This window comes from Schistocerca serialis, chromosome 2, assembly GCF_023864345.2.
Source record: "Schistocerca serialis cubense isolate TAMUIC-IGC-003099 chromosome 2, iqSchSeri2.2, whole genome shotgun sequence".
Taxonomy (NCBI): Eukaryota; Metazoa; Arthropoda; class Insecta; order Orthoptera; family Acrididae; genus Schistocerca; species Schistocerca serialis.
The window spans coordinates 918189178-918208724 of NC_064639.1; the positions used below are offsets into that span (position 1 = coordinate 918189178).

Consider the following 19547-nt stretch of genomic DNA (forward strand, 5'->3'; position numbering starts at 1 on the left):
TTTGCAGTTGCTGCGTTGTACACCGGGCCATAATTTTTTCTTAAAATCTTCCTCTCAAACGCATTAATGCGCTCTTCCATTGTTTGTGGAGTTACTCATGTTTCACAACCATACAATACAACCGGTTGTACCACTGACATGTATAGCTGTATCTTGCTTTCTTGGGGCACGATGCGTGAAATATATAGGTGCTTTAAACTGTAGTACACCCTGTTCGCACTTATTATTGTTTGTCGAATTTCCTTCTCTACCTCACTTATATTCGACAATATTGACCTAAGGTATTTGAACTTCTCAACTCTTTGAAAATTATGAGCGACTGTATTGATGGCATCCGCATCATTTTGTCGACGAGAGACTACAATATACTTTTTTACTCATCGTTGAACAGTAACCCTAGTTTGCTAGCTTCAAGCGTTAATGGGGAAAAAAGAAAAGATTTTCTGTGAGTCGGGTTTTTTTTGTCTTAGAAGGTATTTCATGATTAGAATTATGGATGTAAATTTATCCTTCTCACAGACCACAAACATTTAGTGGCTGTCTTTAGATCGAAGGATACTGTTCCTATGCAGACAGCTCAACGTTTGCAGCGCAGGGCGCTACTTTCCTAGAATTACGACTACGAAATTATATTCACGTCCACAGCACAACACTCGAACGTAGATTTGCTTTCACGTTTGTGTCGCAAATCATATCAGTTCAAGTAAGTATCCCGACCGAATCTGATCAAATCTGACAATGAAAGTAATATTAAGTCGTTGTTGACAAACATTTTTCTGTAGGTTCTGTCTACGAAAGCCATTCCGACCTTTTCTGTTAAAATAATAGAATACAGTGATTTCCATTCTCTTCTTTCTTCAACCTCGGTTCTAGAATGTCGCATTACTCCAGTATCTTGAAGTCTGTTGTGAAACTATAATGCTATTTGAATTATATCATCTGTATTGTGTAGTACGGTGCATAACCTTACGTTCTCGTACTAAAGAAGCTTTTGTATATTACTTGGTCTTTTAAATTAGTTGAAAGTATTCAGTTTGATGACACTATTATCGCGCGTCATAAGCGCTCTATCGTCTTTTCATTTCATTATTTGTAACTCGAAACTTAAATCTGCTTTTATAAACTCGGTCCGATTATTATTATGCAAACTATTTCTTTGCGCTGACATTTAAAAACAACACAGATTCTAGTCACCAAGCTCGTTGCAGTCCAATGACGAGTTCTTGGCCTGCAGATAATTATTCCATGAGAATGAAATGAAACTCATAGTCTCTTATAGAATCTCTTAGACCACAAGAAAAGGTAAAAGAACCAATGCCTTATTTCTAATTTCATGATTAGATGTTTCCTTTTCTTATCGTCAAGTGGTGTATCTTTTCTTCTCTAAAAATGTAATTTCACGAACAAATTTAAAACAACACAACCCATAGTGGGAAATAAAAGTGTTACGTTACACTGGCGACAGTTCTAATTGACGAATGTATAACAGTTTTGTGTCGTTATATTGTTGCATGTTGTTTTTCTCTGTTTCATGTACTAAATAGAAACTGTAAAATACTGTACTGTCGAAAACGAACTGAAGTGAAGAAGAATATGTCTCATAAAAAAGAAAATACATTACATAAGAGAATTTCCAACAATTTAAGAAGCAAGGAGGAAAAAGGAACAGTAATAATTTTTGAAATTATTTATGTTCTTTACGCCACAACATATGAGGTAAGGACTAGAGTCCTGCATGACCGAGTAAGCTAGCACAAAATACGAGTTGGGGCGAGCACACACTAACTGGATAGGCTGCCCGCACTAGTTCTAGTGACCGAGCATAGAAGCCGTGACCGAATACGTAGCACGTAACTTCAAACACTTTATACGTGTCATTATCCGTGTGTGACTGCAGCCAGTACGGGCTTCTCATTTTTGGTGTCTCTCTCTCTCTCTCTCTCTCTCTCTCTCTCTCTCTCTGTAATCATGCAGCGCGAGGAAGCCCGTGCAGTAAGACGTAAGATTGACACCATTGATTACATAGACAAATGTATCCCCGAAATTTCGCTACTCTGTATTAAGTGATTAACATTGCAAGATCACAGCTTAATGTAAGCATGAGATAAGCCATTGCAAAAGGGAAATTCTGGTGCATTATGAGGTTCTTTAATTTTCTATTGTAACATCTGTCTTATCTCTTTGGTAGACGCTTCTTGTTCCGCCAGTGTAATGGAGTGAGAATTTTTGCCAAAATAAATATTACTTCCATTGTTATTGGTAAGTACCTACGATACCTGGCTTCCTATTGGAAAGTGTATATATTCCAGTAACAGTTCTTTTAGTCTGACCTGCTGTTGTGAGTTAATAGTTGATGACCTTTATCACTCTGTCCTTTATATGATCTTCGCCATTCGTCACAGTACTGCGGTGAGGAGGTTGGCTGCCAATATATATATATAAAGCTGTCATGCTATAGCGCGCACACGCACGTGTGTGTGTGTGTGTGTGTGTGTGTGTGTGTGATAGCATGACAGATTCATCACATTTGCTTCAGTACGAAGCTGTGAACCACTAATATCATCCAAACTCCTACGTGTCCGGATGAACGAAATGCTTGCGGCAAACGCTCATGAGAAGTGGTAAATCCCCGTTCGAGTTCTGGTCCGGCAAAAATTTTCAACTTTCGCCATTGCATTTCCACAATTCACTGCATGGGTGCAAGTTACTAGTTTCCCATCCGCCCTTTCCCTTTCCTGCCCGTTCCTCTATTTGATATACAGTGTTTACCGACATGCCGCAACCCGGCAACTGAAGCCAGTTTCTCGATAGTCTCAGAAGCCTGAGTATTGCGGTACTGAATAGCAGAGTATTTCACCCTTGCCTGATTACGTTTTGAGATTTCGTTTTTCCCTTCGATTGTGGTATATCTTCAGACGGCTTGGCTACGCCTTGGAGTTGTGTGGATTATTTGTTCACCTCGTGACCTCCACTGTCGTTCATTCACCTGTGGACCTGCCTGTTTTTGTTGCGCCGGTCTCCACGTTAGTGGCCATGCGAGTTGTTATAAAATGTTTTCCTTCCTATGTAGGGTAGGATATAAAACCTCCCGTAGTAGTTGTGTTTGTAATAAGGCTCTTTCTAATTTCATGTGTATGTAGATGTACCCTGTTACTTGTGGTTACTAGTTCCGTGCATCGATGATCTTGTGGGACAACATTATGTTATTGTTAAGTATTTAAACGGCCAGCAGTGATGTAGTGCATTTATTTATTTTGATTCTGAAGCTTTGAGCGTGGCGCTATGTGCAGACGTGGCAACTGAAATCCGAGGAGCTACACACATATATGCATCTTATAGAACCAAAGTGCAGTGCTTGTTTTTTTTATGTTACTGATGAAATGGCGCAGCTGCAGTCAGCGACGGATGTCGGTGGCACCAGCTGATACACGTTTCTCCCTTTCGGATGATACTGAAATACAACAGAATGGTGTAGCAAGATGTGATGTATTGTCCCTCTTTAAATTTTATATGGAAGTTAAGCTGACTCATGTCGTTTTTCACGTTATGAGGCCGGCCGGTGTGGCCGAGCGGTTCTAGGCGCTTCAGACTGGAACCGCGCGACCGCTACGGTCGCAGGTTCGAATCCTGCCTCGGGCATGGATCTGTGTGGTGTCCTTATGTTAGTTAGGTTTAAGTAGTTCTAAGTTCTAGGGGACTGATGACCTCAGATGTTAAGATCCATAGTGCTCAGAGCCACTACAGTATGTTTGTCATTTTTAATGAGACAGCTAAATCTATTTTCTAGAGATCTTAATTTCTCCTACATCTATTGAGTTTTGAAAGATTAAGCTGGTATTAATATATGAAAGATAGATTATGTATAAGCCAGGTGTATGATTTATAGATTCTGATGTTCTGAGTAGTCAAAGGACACATTATAGATTATGTTTTAAGATGTACAAGCTACCACCACCAGTAAATAAATACCCTGGGGTAAAGAGAGAAGAAGTTTTTTTTTTTCAGGCACCAGTTTTGCGAAAAGAGTGTTCAGCAGTCTTAACCGTAACTGTTACGAGGGTTACTGTTTTTCTCCGTGACCTTGTGAACGCTTACTAGCTGCGACAGCCAGAAAATATTATTTTAAGAAAATTTTCCCCACTGTTTATGAACTTTCTCTGCTCAGTGCACAACTTATCAACATTTACCACTTGAACCAACGAATGAGTGAGGACGGGAAAATTTGTGTTTAATATTTCGGGGCTGCTGCGTTTTTCATGCAGATTTGAAAAAGTGCTTGCCGTTAAGAGATATTTTTGTGGGAACTGTGTTTCTGAATTACATTTCCTTTGTCATTTAAGCAAACTATGGGATTAAACAATAAAATTATTTCTTAATTATACGTGACTGAACAAATTAGCATAGCTTTAAAAAATCATTCATCGCCAAGAATTTCCATGCGAGGATTACCTTGTGACGATGTAAAAGTACATGTATTTACGAAATTTGATATTGCAATTTTTTCAGCTGTTGAAGAGCAGGAGAGTTGAGAGGCCTGCATGAAGAATGTCCTTCCCCCTTGGTGCTGACTTTAAAGAAGGCCAATTGGCCATTTACCTTGCCCACGACCACTGGAAGGCGTCAAAAGGAGTCGCCAGCACATAGCAACTCTTTACACTGTCCCCCTTGATCGGGAGTTGACATGCAACAACCCCGTTCGGATCTTTAACCACGACTTAGACAATTTTGTGGTACTGTTGTGTGACACAATCATGACAAGAGAAAATGCACACACTTGTGATGTAAAATAATCCGTTTTTACTGAGCGCATGCTCAATGGAGAAATTTCTGTTTACTTTTGTTGTATTATTCTCGCAGGGGGGGGGGAGGATGGGGGGGGGGGGCGGAATCCTTTTGTAAACGTGTGCTATTTTTGAAAGAACGTCATCGCAAGGAAAAAATAGTTTAATGCAACGTAAGTAACTGTTTTAGAAACTGAATCTGTGGCAAATATCACCATAATTTGCAGCAACTTATGCTGAGAGATGTGTGTCTATCTGTACAGTGTTTGTATCAGGTCACTACAAAAAGCTACGGCACCCTACCTTCAGAAATAAGTTTTCTTGCCGCCAGATTAGTGTGATGTTTGATTAACATAGCTGCACACGTATTTAATAGGCTACTTTTTTCTTATGCAAACACACTTAATTTGGTGATCCAATTTGTTAGCTATTATGGACACATGGAGATGTAAAGTCACTTGTACTTGTCAGATGAGCTGCTCTTTTCCAACCATGTTTTTTGCCAAAAACCAATTGTTTACCAATTTCTGTTTAAGTGCAAGACATAAGGTACTGTAATTACCCTGGCTCTTTTTTTTTATTCTTTGTTGTATAAATGAAACAGGCATTTAGCCACCTTGACGGCTCATGTATACTTGCTATAAGATTGAAAGGGGTCTTCTTTTCACTTTTGTTTGACTAAATCAGTTAATTTGTTGTATGGATACTTAAACCAAGTGGCGGATGAAAGGGGGCGACTTTATTCCTTTTTAAAGAAGGACAAAGCAGTGATGTAACATGTTTGATATCTGTTACAGTTATGGGCTAATTAATTGCGGAGCTTGGTACATGTTGCTGGCAGGGGAAAGTATTCCATTTCTCGCCGGAAGGGAGTATGTCTGGAGCGGTCAGCAGTCCTGTAGTTTCGGCAGAAGGCTTTCCATGATGTCTCAAAAGCAGACAACGAGTGCCTCCTGGTGGCTTGCAGCCAGTTTTTTCAGAAATTGGTCCTGTTTCCAGAATTGCTTATTGTGGACAGTTCCAGGTGCTGATCTGCTTGCCACAGGTATGGTGCCGCCAGTCACCATAGCTTTCCCCTGAGGGCGCTTCAGAGTGAAATTTGCCTTTTTGTCCACACATTAGAGGGGAGCTGTCTACCGGCGCTACCCGGGCGCGAGAAATTTCGGTGGTTCCCTTCAAAATTACGGACTGTCCACTTCAACGCAACATCCCTGCTGCCAGATGCAGTGTGGATGGTGCTGAGCGCTCGAGAGGTAATGCTCAAAACCAGTATCAACCTCATGGGTCGTAATGATGCTTTTTGCAGGTTTTCAGTGGGAAGTTCCTGCTGTTTTCCCCGACTTTACGTAGAAAACGGAACATATTCGTTTTTACTATATATGAAGGTAGTATCCGTTCCCGAAAGAACGGATACCTTTGATGACCGCGCAGCTTCTCCAGAATGAAATGATAATTCAATCGACACCCTAGCTTCAAACGGGCGTTGATATACGTCAGTGTGGACATATTGAAAATGTGTGCCACGACCGGAACTCGAACCCAGGATATCCTGCTTACATGGCAAACGCTCTATCCATCTGAGCCACCGGTGAGAGGAGCGTGCCCTCGGCGGCTTAGATGGATAGGGCGTCTGCCATGTAAGCAGGAGATCCCGGGTTCGCGTCCCCGTCGGGCCACACATTTTCAATATGTCGCCAATGATGCATATCAACGCCTGTTTGCAGCTAGGGTGTCGATTTAATTATCATTATATTCGTTTTTCAGATTGGCACCATCATTCAACATCGCCTTCCATTGGAGCTTAGGAATTGCCAGGAGTTCTGGAGACAATTTAGAGTGGATATTTTTCGATTCTCGTCTATCCTCTGGCGCTGACCGGCGGCCTCTCGATGTATTTGAAGAACCTAAGTTGCACTCAGGCAGTATCAGAATCCATCCTCCGAGCAGCTCAGATTTATGTTATTTGGTTATGCGTCTTGAATGCTCAGCTATCTACAGGGTGCGTGAGAAATCGCTCCCTAGTTATAAATATCCATAAGTTTTGTAATTATTGATATTTATTAACGAACGTTGTTGTGGTACAAGATCTCGGAGAATACCTTGACCGTCCTTAGTGTCTTCTTTATGGTAAACGACGAGATGGCAGGAAATTTGACTTTACAAGAGCGCGCAGGTTGCTTCGCGTTTTGAAGTGTGCCGATCTGTAGCCCATGTTCAGCGGCAGCGGCAGGGCCTTCATAGCCCTCGTGCCACACTTGATGCTAAAACCATTAGGAACTGTCACACCAAGCTAACGACAACTGGGTAAGCGCAGTTCTGGTAAATCAACACGCCAGGCAGCTCGTGAGATGGAATAAGCAGGCACGCGGTGAGTATTGTGTTAAAGAAGGACCTGATCTGGAAACCCCAATATGATCAGGAGTTATCGAGAGAGGATTTAGAGAAGCGGATGGAATATGCGCAAATGATGCTGTCACGGCATAACGATAGGCCAGATTTGTTCAAGAAAATTATTTTGAGCGTTGGGGTCAATCGACACAACTGCCATTATTGGACGGAAACAAATCCAGAAATTACAATCAAAAAATCACAAAATCGACCAAAATTGACCTATGGAGCGGTATGACCGCAGATCATCTCATTGGCCTATTAATACTGCGACACACCGTGAACAGCGACCGGTAACGCCTGATGCTGAATGAATGTGTGTGGCCACTAATATCACCAATGGACAATGTTGCGGATATTCTTTTTCAGCAGGCGGAGTACCATCTCACTTTGTCTGCGTCTTTCGTGACTGGCTGGATGAACATTTTCCAGGATGTTGGCTTGGACGGCGAAGGTCCCATGAATGGCCCCCTGTGACTTCTTCTTGTAATGTTGCGCAAAGAGGAGGTATACTGAACAAACCCACGGCCTCTGGACGAATTAGAGGAGAGGATCACAGTTGTCCTCGGAAATGTAAATGTGACTTCAGTGCAGAAATCACTTGATGACATTCCTATACGTTTACGTCGTTTAGTCGACAGCGCAGAAGCATCTGTGGAATTGTAGTGTAGTACACATACTCTCATGGTCCTGAGAACCGACTTCAACTGGTTCGGTGTACAAATATTCATTAATAAAAAAATTTATGCACATTTAAAACTAGGAAGCGACTTCTCACCCACCCTGTATATTAAATATTTGTCTTATTATCTTGCTTTTGCAACCTGTTGAAGTCTTACTAGTTTTGCTTCCAACAGTCTTCCAATTAAACACCAGTCCACGAAGTTTAGAATCATTTTAATTTGCTATAGTTTTCAGAAAATTTGTCAGTATTATTCATTATCAGTTGACCATTTAATTGGGTTAAATAAAAGTTTTGTCCTCTCGACCTGACTTACGTTTCGAGATTTCTAAATGTCGTACAACTTCCATATGTTAGACAGCCCTTAAATACAACGAGCCACATTTCTTGGATGTTTACTTCATTGTGGTGATTTTCTGTTGTGTGCAGCGACTGAGCATGAATTTTAAAGATATAAGTGGTGCAGAGATAGTAGTTAATGTCAATGGCTCACGAGCTGTTGAGCGTTACTTCGACCTCTTACCGTTCTGTTAATCGTGTCACTATTCACGTTACTTGTGCCAGGCGTCGCTGTAGGAACATATTGCATAATTCACATTTAATTTTCGCAGGCTCTAAATGAAGCAATTACACGCCGACGTAAGTATTTATTACAAGACGAGGCATGTAATTTTCAATACATGAAATTATCTATATTTGACGTACAGTTTCTTCTCACTGTGGGTTAGCATGAAATAATGAAATATATTGTATAAATATCGACCGTGAACTTTCTCTTAGAAACAGACTCACTGAAGAGCCTGTTGTGTCATTAGCAGTCCATAATGTTGCCTAAAAGAAATTGAGTGATGCCTGTTTTAAGAGAGGTGCGATGCATTCGGCTACAGTTTTCTGGCTGCGACCACCAATGACGCAATGTCGATGTAGCACTTTGGCCCTTCCGCATCCTTTGATAAACCCTTCAGTTTCTCTGCACACTGTATCCAGTCATCAATGAAATCATCCTTTAGGTCTTCTGGCACGCGGTTTACGAATGGACACACCGATGTCAAGAGATCTGAAAGAATAAAAAGGTAGGAATTATTATTATAAATTACAAATAACATGCAAGTATAGCATTTAGTAGCGATTCAATTTATGGAAGCCAGGGTTTTGACATATGATAGGATGCAAAAGGCTCAGTTTTCTGCTGTACGTTCAACGCTTGAGGTTTTTAACTATCAAAAACCTGAAGCAGTTCTGAAGTGGGGGACGCCTCGAGGCGTGCACTATCTGAGATAAGAGACCGAGAATCATCTGTCAGATAACGCCGGCGTCCCCCGGATACGTTGCAATAAAAGACAACGGCCAATCCTTCCAACACCGGAAAAGTAAAAAGAATGGGCTCTTCTCATAGCCAACTCTGACGATTGCAAGTCTAAACGTAAGGGTATCACCAAAAACAAACAACAAATCATATCACAACTTTGCCGCACGCACAAATGGGACATACTGTGTATACAAGAAACACACAAGAAAGAAGGGGCAATAAGACCAGAAATAGAAGGAATGAAATTAGCCATAGAAAATCCACATCCTAAATATGGCAGCGCTGTCTTCACTAAACCTGAGATGGCCATAATATCAACTAACAGAACTACATACAATAACATAGAATTACTGACTGTCGAGTGTAGCACCTTCACCGTAACGTCAGTATACAAGCTGCCCGGAGAGAAGTTCAACTTGACTTTACCGCCAAACTTCAACAACCAGAAAACACAGTTCATCTTGGGAGACTTCAACTGCCACAGCACATCATGGGGCTACAAACATACAGACGACAACGGACATAAATTAGAGCAGTGGGCAGAAATAAATAACTTATCCCTGATCCATGATCCCAAGGTACCATGCTCGTTCAGCAGCAAAATCTGGAAGCGCGAATACAGCCCTGATATTTGTTTTATAAGCGCAAACGTGGAAGACCGATGCTTAAAAATTGCATACGCACCTCTTCCTAAAACAGAACACCGACCTATCGGAATCCAAATATACGCTGCTCTGAGAACAACGAAAATACCATTCCGCAGACGCTTCAACTTTAAAAAAGCTAAATGGACAGAATATGCTGTGGAACTGGATGCAGAAATAAAAAATCTACACCCAATTCCAGAAAATTATCAAACTTTCGTAGAGACCCTCCAAAAGATTTCTCGAAGACACATACCCCGAGCCGGCCGAAGTGGCCGTGCGGTTAAAGGCGCTCCAGTCTGGAATCGCAAGACTGTTACGGTCGCAGGTTCGAATCCTGCCTCGGGCATGGATGTTTGTGATGTCCTTAGGTTAGTTAGGTTTAACTAGTTCTAAGTTCTAGGGGACTAATGACCTCAGCAGTTGAGTCCCATAGTGCTCAGAGCCATTTGAACCATTTTTACAAAGCTCGCTACACGTAATGTCTGAAGGCTGCAGAGAGCATTTCATCCCAGGTCTCTCTGACGAATCAAAGAACATCCTGAGGGTGCACGAAATGCTTTACGAACAGGACCCCTTTAGTGAAGAAGTAGTCCAATGTGGAGAAACACTAATGGAAATCATTAGTGAATCAAGACAAAGGAAATGTGTCGAAACTCTGGAGAGAATGGATATGACCCACAGTAGCAAAGTCGCTTGGAACTTAATAAAAAAACTTAATTGTGATTTTGGGACAGCTAAACAATGCTCTTCAGTAACACCCAATCAAATTGCCCATCAGCTCCTACTATATGTAAAACCCAACAAGAAATGTCAGAAAATAAAAATCAGCAGAATTCAGAGTCAAGAGTCAAGCATGTTCGAAATACCATTTACCATGAAAGATCTTAATCATGGAATGAACTCAATGAAAAACGGGAAAGCAGCGGGAGTCAACGATATATGCGTGGAACAGATCAAACAGCTCGGACCTAGTGCCAAGCAATGGATCCTGCAGCTCTTTAATCATTGCTTAAAAACGTGTAAGGTCCCAAAAAAAAATGGCTCTGAGCACTATGGGACTCAACATCTGAGGCCATCAGTGCCCTAGAGCTCAGAACTACTTAAACCTAACTAACCTAAGGACATCACACACATCCATGCCCGAGGCAGGATTCGAACCTGCGACCGTAGCGGCCGCGCGGTTCCAGACTGAAGCGCCTAGAACCGCTCGGCCACACCGGCCGGCTTAAGATCCCAAAGAAGTGGAGGAAATCAAAGGTAGTGGCGTTACTAAAACCTGGGAAAGACGCAGGTCAACAGAAGAACTACCGCCCAATAGCACTCCTGTGCCATCTGTACAAACTGTACGAACGAATAATCCTAAACCGCATAGCAAATATCGCAGACCAAAAGCTCATTCCCCAACAGGCTAGATTCAGACCCGGGAAATCATGCACCAGTCAAATCCTAGCACTCACAGAACACATAGAGGAAGGGTTTTAAAACAAACAAACAACAGGTGTAGCACTGGTGAACTTAAGTTCTGCATACGACACCGTCAGCCACAGAAAGCTCATGGAAAAACTGTACTGTACATTTAAGGATCATCAGTTCACAAAAATCATTGAATCTCTGCTGCAAAACAGACAGTTCTATGTAATGCTGGACGGAAAAAAAGCAGATGGTGTCGACAAAAGAACGGTCTCGCCCAGGGCAGTGTGCTGGCCCCCTTACTATTTAACCTAAACACCAATGATCAACCAACACCGGAACGTACTACCCATTTCTTGCATGCCGATGATCTGGCCATTACAGCGCAAGGAAATAGCTTCGAGGAAGTAGAAGGGAAAGTACAAAGCTCGCTGCCGGCCGAAGTGGCCGAGCGGTTAAAGGCGCTACAGTCTGGAACCGCACGACCGCTACGCTCGCAGGTTCGAATCCTGCCTCGGGCATGGATGTGTGTGATGTCCTTAGGTTAGTTAGGTTTAAGTAGTTCTAAGTTCTAGGGGACTTATGACCACAGCAGTTGAGTCCCATAGTGCTCAGAGCCATTTGAACCATTTTTACAAAGCTCGCTACACGTAATGTCTGAATACTATAAGGAGAACTCCCTCAAACCAAATCCATCTAAGACACAGGTTAGCACTTTCCACCTCCGCACAAAACAGGCAAACAGGAACCTGAACGTCACCTGGAATGTCAACAAACTGGACCATACGGACAAACCAACATACCTTGGTGTCGTGCTGGATAGATCACTGACGTACAGATACCACTGTGAAAAAACCTGCCAAAAAGTTGCTGCCAGGAACAATATTTTAAGAAAACTGACGAATAGTAAGTGGGGAGCCAGTCCGACTGTATTACGAACAACTGCTCAAGCACTTTGCTTCTCCACGCAGAATATGCATGCCCTGTATGGTCTCGATCCACACATGCCAAAAAAGTCACTACAGTCCTTAATGAAACATGCAGGCTAACAACAGGATGCATGAAACCCACTCCACTTGGGAAAATATACAAAGCAGCTGGATTCTCATCTCCTGAACCCCGAAGAATTTCACACGAACATACAGAAAAATTTAAACAGATTTTCCACGAGTGCCACCCGCTGCATGGTTCTTCATGTGGACGTAGCAGACTTAAATCCCGCAATAGATTTCTCGCTAGTGAATTGAACGAGCCTCCGAAGGACTACCCTGCCTCACGAGAAATACCCAGCGGCAGTACATCAAGCTGGAAGATTTGGAGAACACTGAACCACGTCAGAACGGGCGTAGCACCAGTTAAAGCAAACCTAATCAAATTGGGCTTCAAGGACGAAGGAGACAACAAATGCGACTGTAGTGAAGTTCAGGATATGGAACACCTTCTACAGTGTTCCATCTGCCCCACAGGGTGCACCCTTGACGAACTATGGCTTGAGAAGAGAGAAACATTGGACTTGGCCCGACATTGGGCTGAAAGGCTCTGAAACAAATCTCCGGACACGTAAAAGTAAAGTAAGTATGCAGAGCTGTATTGTCATTGTCAATAAAGAACTTTCGAAAGTAGAAGTATACAAACTACATACGACATTTCTTATCGTTTGCAGTGGAGTTACACGCAAAAGAAGTTAGAAACGTTCCAAGCAAAAATGCCAAAACTGCCTCCGCTTTGCAGCTTTCCATCCAGTGAAAAGACCGCAAATTCGGTTACAAACAGGCTATACCTTTTGTGTTGCCCTTGTTTTCGGTATCTTTCTCGCCCTTTCTGTCAACGGTTCTTTTGTGAATCAAAACTAACGTTATTTCATTATTATCAACTTTGGAATAGTTTTTGAACGTTGGCAAAAAGTACACGCATTCATTTTAAAAAAGTTTAGGTACTTCGATAGCTCGCAGACAAACATTCTCATCTCATTCCACGTTGTCGGGCAAGAGAACTGCTTTGGATGTACTCACTCAACCGTTCGTGAAATTTTACCGCTCACGACATTAACAAATGCTTTCCGTTATGACGGTGACCAGACGAATGGTAATTGCATTTTCCAACGTGTCTAACAAAACGGATAGTTTCTAGGGATGCTTTTATTTTCACGGGTTATGGTTTTTATATCAAAAAGGCGTATGTCACCCTCGGAGCACAAAATGTAGGACTGCGATTATTAAGATCCTTGACATAACAGCTCGAATTCCCAGTTAAGATCAATGAAACAGGCGAAATACCATCAGACTGCAAGGAGAATTCGACGAACTCCATTCCAAAGAATGCTTGTGTATTACCTTACTAACAATTTAAAAAGACATGGTTGCAAAATAGGGACGCGAATTAATTAGAGAAGGATATAACGATTAGTAGAAGGTGACCTGGAAAAAGATTGGTTGGGTTTCAGAGAAATGAAGGAAGATGCGAACCAACACCAATCCTACGACTTACCTAGGAAACAGTTTGAGGAGGGGCAAACCCACATTTACACCTTCACTTAAAACTTCCGGGCTGATAGGCCGTGGTCGAAGTATAAAACTCTCCCCTGACGTTTCGTCTCCGACTGCGGGAGACATCCTCGAAGGTACAGTGGCGAACTGCGAAGAAAACTCGAGGAAGCGCTGATTATATAGGCAGTACAGAGGGCGACACTGTCGATCACGTGGCATCGGCTATGAGATTGTCATAGTCGACGCCACGTGATCGACAGTGGCGCCCTCCGTACTGACTTTATAATCAGCGCTTCCTCGAGTTTTCTTCGCAGTTCGCCGCTTTACCTCCGAGGATGTCTCCCGCAGTCGGAGACGAAACGTCAGGGGAGAGTTTTATACTTCGACCACTTCGACCACGGCCTATCAGCCTGGAAGTTTTAATTGAACACAATACCGACCGTGAAAGCTTACATTGTATGACCACAGTCAGATCAGTAAAGGAAACCAAAGAGAATTTTGGTAAAAGAGAACTGATGTTCACAGAAAAGAAATGAAAACTTAAAGGTTTGCCAGTGTCATTGTAAAAAGGGATGGCAAAACCCTTGAGATCATTTGAACGGAATGAATAGTTTCCTAAAAATAAGTTGTGAAATTATCATCAACAAAAGTAAAATAAGGATAAGGGAATGTAATATAATTAAACTAGGCGATGCTGAGGAAATTAAATAAGGAACACTGACAGAAGTTTTTTACTGCTTCAGCAACAAAATAACCCAGGACTGCCAAAGAATACACGATGAAAGTAGCCCTATAATCTGTCAGTATCAAGAAAGTCGGTTCTGAAAAGAGAATACAAAGTTAAGTCAGAAGGTCTTGTCTGAAAATATTTATGTGGAGTGTAGCCTTATATGAAATTGAAACATGGACGACAAACAGGTGAGCAGCAGAAGAGTGGCGTTAAAGCACAATTGTCTAGATTAGGTGAGCAGATAGTGTAACTAATGAAGAGTTACTGCATTGAATTATTAAGGAAATAAGGCACGTCAGACTACTTGACAACAAGATGGGATCGGTTGATACAACACTTACTGATGCATGTAGGAAGAGATGGGTTCAGGGTACAATATGTAAAGGAAACCAAGATTTGACTTGAGTAAGCACATTCTAACGGATTCAGGGTGCCGTGGTTATGCAGAGATAAAGAGATTTACGCAGGATATACTAGCTTGGAGAGCGTTGTCAAAGCACTCTTCGGACTGAAAACTACAACAACCATAACAATAACTGTTGTTCACGGTCTGGGAAATGCACATGTTCCCTAACTGTGCAGCAGCAAGTGTGGTTACCAATGGAACCAGTATAGCTTGTGTAAGGTGGGTTAATTATTTATTTAGCGCCACCCTACATATTGCATTCATATTTTTCTGCTCTAATGGTACTCCTTAGGTCTGTTGACATAATAAATGAGTAACCGAAGTGTTCCTCTCATAATTCGTGATACTACTTGCAAAATACATATGTAATTACACATAATGCCATTGGTCAAGCAAAAAATTGAATTTTAGTTAAAATAGCAGTCGAGATTACAATAACATTTATTATGACCGTTTCGGTACGTGATATCACGTGAAAAACAGAAGAGCCGCCAGCACCAGCCAGAGGGAGCCCAAACAAATCTGAGGATGGCCTCAACATAAACCGAAAACGGTCATAATAAATGTTATAGCGATACCGACTGTTGTTTTAACCAAAGTTTAGTACCAGATCGCTGCAGTCCACTAACAATGTTGTCTACATTTATAAGAATTGAAATAGCTGTTCACTTCTGCCTGAGATAAGCTATATTATACTGTTTATTCGGCACAGCAACCTGGCAAAGAGAGCTAGGGCCACGTTAACGCGACGGAAGGTAATGCGACGGGTGGCTTGAAAACTCTCGGGCAAAGACGCGATGCCTATTTAGAGAAATGTCTCTTTTACTCAAAGAAAGCGGCAGTTTTCCGTGGGAACCGTAAGACACATCGTCCTGCTCTGGGACGTGACTACGAACACGGTTAGCCCTTGACCGTGTCCCCGCCTACAAAAATAAACAAAAAGTCTCACTCTTGCTGACGTTCTGTCACAATCTCGGGAAAACTTGGATTGAGGTTGGACAGCGCTCGGAGTGTTACCATCATTGGTCGATGACTTGGAGCTTTACCAAAACTGGAGAGATAAGTTAGAATTTCTTTTGGACACTCTACCTTCTGTCTCCATGAACGATGGTCTTGCTAGCAGGCCGGCCGCTGTGGTCGAGCGGTTCTAGGCGTTTCAGTCCGGAACCGCGCTTCTGCTACGGTCGCAGGTTCGAATCCTGCCTCGGGCAAGTATGTGTGTGATGTCCTTAGGTTAGTTAGGTTTAGGTAGTTCTAAGTCTAGGGGGACCGATGGCCTCATATGTTAAGTCCAAATGGTTCAAATGGCTCCGAGCGCTATGGGACTTCTGAGGTCATCAGTCCCCTAGAACTTAAACCTAACTAACCTAAGGACATCACACACATCCATGCCCGAGGCAGGATTCGAACCTGCCACCGTAGCGGTCGCGCGGTTCCAGACTGAAGCGCCTAGAACCGCTTGGTCACAAAGGCCGGCTAAGCCCCATAGTACTTAGTCATTATGAACCATATCTTGCAAGCAGCCTCGTGGGCCGCACACAATAACATGGGTCCAGTGCGCTGTTAACTGAGGCACACAACCGGCGCGCAAGCAGCCAAGTACTGGAAGTTTATTTGTTGAGATACGGGAAGTTTATTTGTTGAGTTGCAGCGAGCAATGCTTTTCCGTGGAATAGTGCAGAGCGAGCTGTACTTGTTAAACTTCGCGGAATTAGTCGTTTCTGTGAGTGATGACCGCACTTAGTTGTCTGATTTTCAGGAAGTACCTTGCATCTGTGAACGGTGTTTGTTCTTCCAAGTTCACTTTACATTAGCAATTTCTCACATGCTGTTCGCTTGATCTTTGGCAATATTCATTACACCATCCTTAAATTGGTACCAAGATAGGAATTAAAGATAACTGTTCCCTACCTTTGCGTTCATTGCTATCTTGTTGAAGGTTTCCGACCTGAATGCTGTTCATTAAGGGAAAAAAATAAGCGTGTATTTTGATTTAAGTGTTAGATTCCTCCCTTAACTGAAATGTGCGGTCGCGTTGTGATTGACCGTGTATTTCATGCATAACTACCAACTTTTAAAGGTGGGCCCGCCCTTGTTCAAGTCAGACTTAGTAAGACATCATCCATTGCGCTACTGTTTCATTACCTTTCCAAAGTAAATTCGCATAATTGCAAAGGGAGCTTCACTCCGTTTTCCGATCACGGGGACTTTACTTTTGGATCTCAGGAGTTTGCACACTACAACCATAACCACACTACCTTGTAATTTTATGTGTGCCACACAGATTTTTTTAAACGAATTTGTGTCTGATTTTATTCTGAGAAGCTCAGTAATGCATGTAAATACCGTAAATGTAAATTTAATTCAAAAAGTACTTGAAGTGAAGTGAAGCGCAGCTGGACAGCAACAAACTCTTTAGCGCGCAATCCCCACAACGATAGTAGCTGTGAATCTTTGAATATGGACTCCCCCCCCCCCCCAAAAAAAAAGACAATTGCTTTATTAAAAAAAAGAGGACTGTTAATCTATATCTTGTGGAACGAGGACGTGTTGCTAGGCCGTCGCTCAGGACGTATTGGTACATTTAATGGAAATTGATATTTTAGTGATAAAACCGAGTAAAGTATGTGTAAGAGTTGCCAAACATTTATATATACAAATTTTTTGTAAGTGAAGAATAGAAATATCTTGTTTTTGGAAAAGGAGGTGAACTTTATTGTCGTCGCTGTCTATCAATCGACAGAATTGTAAGTGTACAAAGTTCACTAAAACACAGGAAAAGAAATGTATTCTCTATAGTTTTCATTCAATAAGTAACAACATCTCATAATTTCTTAATTACAGTAATTGGATTATGTTCTTGAACAATAGCATGGTGCTGAACTCCACTGACCAATTCTGATTTAGCAGGACGTGTAGTTTGAAGGAAGTTTGTGTGCCAAGCAATCTCCTTTTCTCACGAACAGCAGATTGCTGTTTGAGCTTATGTACTTACAACAGTAGTCCCTTAGGTATGAAAAGCTACGAAAACTTGGGCTCAGAGCTATCTGCAATACGGCCAAGTAACTAACAGAGTCATATTTTAAACCTTAAAGAACAATAACTTCCTCCAAATTGTAATACGTCACCAACTGGTGCAGAAGCTGATCATTCAAGGAGGCAGCAACCAAAATTCAGGTACCAGTTACGACTTAAAGTAAAAATCTCAATCAAAAATCAATCACTCTCTCTCTCTCTCTCTCTCTCTCTCTCTCTCTCTCTCTCTCTCTCTCTCTCTCTCTCTCTCCAAACACATATATAAATATTCATATTATTAAGATAAAAGTCATTTTATAGCCTCACACCTGCGCAAGCAAAGTTTACCATGTTAATGCTGAAGTAATTAAAAATATCATAACAAGGCGAATTTTACTTTACAATGTTGTTCAAGTTTATGAAGAGTGAATTCACTGGACTTACATGGAATGGCGACACCTCAGTCTTTATTCATCATCATCCTTATGCCTGTACGTTAGACTACTGTTGTCAGTCAGTGGTTAACTCACAATTAATGCTTTAGCTGGCTGAAACAGTGGTTGAATGAGCGCTAAGCGTATCGTCTATTACAGCTCTTTAAGGACACCAACAGTTGAGTCACATTGGAAACGAACATCCAAGTCAAAAGTGAGATTCTGATACACAACCTTAGCTCTATGAGTCAGTAATGCGACACCCAACTTACAGCTGTGGATCTCGGTTTAGCGCGAGGTAGCCGCGCGGTATATGGTGTCTTGTCACGGTCCGCGCGGCTCCCCCCGTCGGAGGTTCGATTCCTCCCTCCGGTATGGGTGGCTGTTATCCTTAGCGTACGTTAGTTTAAGTTAGATTAAGTAGTGCTTAAGCTTCGGGACCGGTGCCCTCAGCAGTTTGGTCCCATAAGAACTTACCACAAATTTCCAATTTTTTCCACTAAACCAGTAACCATCGACACTTTAAAAAAAATCGAGCTTCCACGTTGTATAAAACAGCTTCAAACGTCTGATAGCTTCACAAATAAATTAATACGTTAAATATTAGAGGCTATGCTAAGAGAGATAAAGTTTAGAAAAGGTTTGAAATTATGTTAAAAGTTTGGTGGATGTCGAAGCCGGCCGGTGTGGCCGAGCGGTTCTAGGCGCTTCAGTCTGGAACAGCGCGACCACTATGGTCGCAGGTTCGAATCCTGCCTCGGGCATGGATATGTGTGTGTGCTGTCCTTAGGTTAGTTAGGTTTAAGTAGTTCTAAGTTCTAGGCGAGTGATGACCTCAGAAGTTAAGTCTCATAGTGCTCTGAGCCATTTGAACTATTTGATGTCGCGAAGTCCACTCGTCATGAAACACTGGATGAGTATTGTGTGTTAGTTATTTGTGCTCAAGTTTAAGAAAAGCTAGTTTTTCACTTATTTCAAAGTTTATGGAGTGATATCTCTTGATGTATGTGTCGTAAAATGGTATAATTTTGCATTTGCATTCAGTTATAAGCGTAGATTCCGTCAACAAAGTGTGTTGCACATGGAGTTAGTTTCACGGAACTAATAATTTGAAACGTTATGCCTGATATCTTAAGTTTTACTGTGGCCATTATAAGCAGAAGTTATTTTTTCACATGTCTATGTGTCCATGACGACATATCCCCTGAAATATGTGTCCTACAGTGGCATAATTTTGCAGCTACATACAGTGGTACATG

The 19547-nt window shown here is 41.9% G+C and overlaps 1 protein-coding gene across 1 annotated transcript in view; it reads right to left on the reverse strand.

The window, feature by feature from the left end:
• Nucleotides 1-8656: 8656 nt before the first annotated feature.
• The window catches only part of LOC126456358 (juvenile hormone acid O-methyltransferase-like), a 63459-nt gene continuing 52568 nt past the window's right edge, over nt 8657-19547 (reverse strand). Inside the window, exon 5 of the mRNA XM_050092112.1 lies at nt 8657-8908. Coding sequence (XP_049948069.1) covers nt 8733-8908 — 176 coding nt within the window. The 3' untranslated portion in view covers nt 8657-8732. The remainder of the gene's footprint in view (nt 8909-19547) is intronic.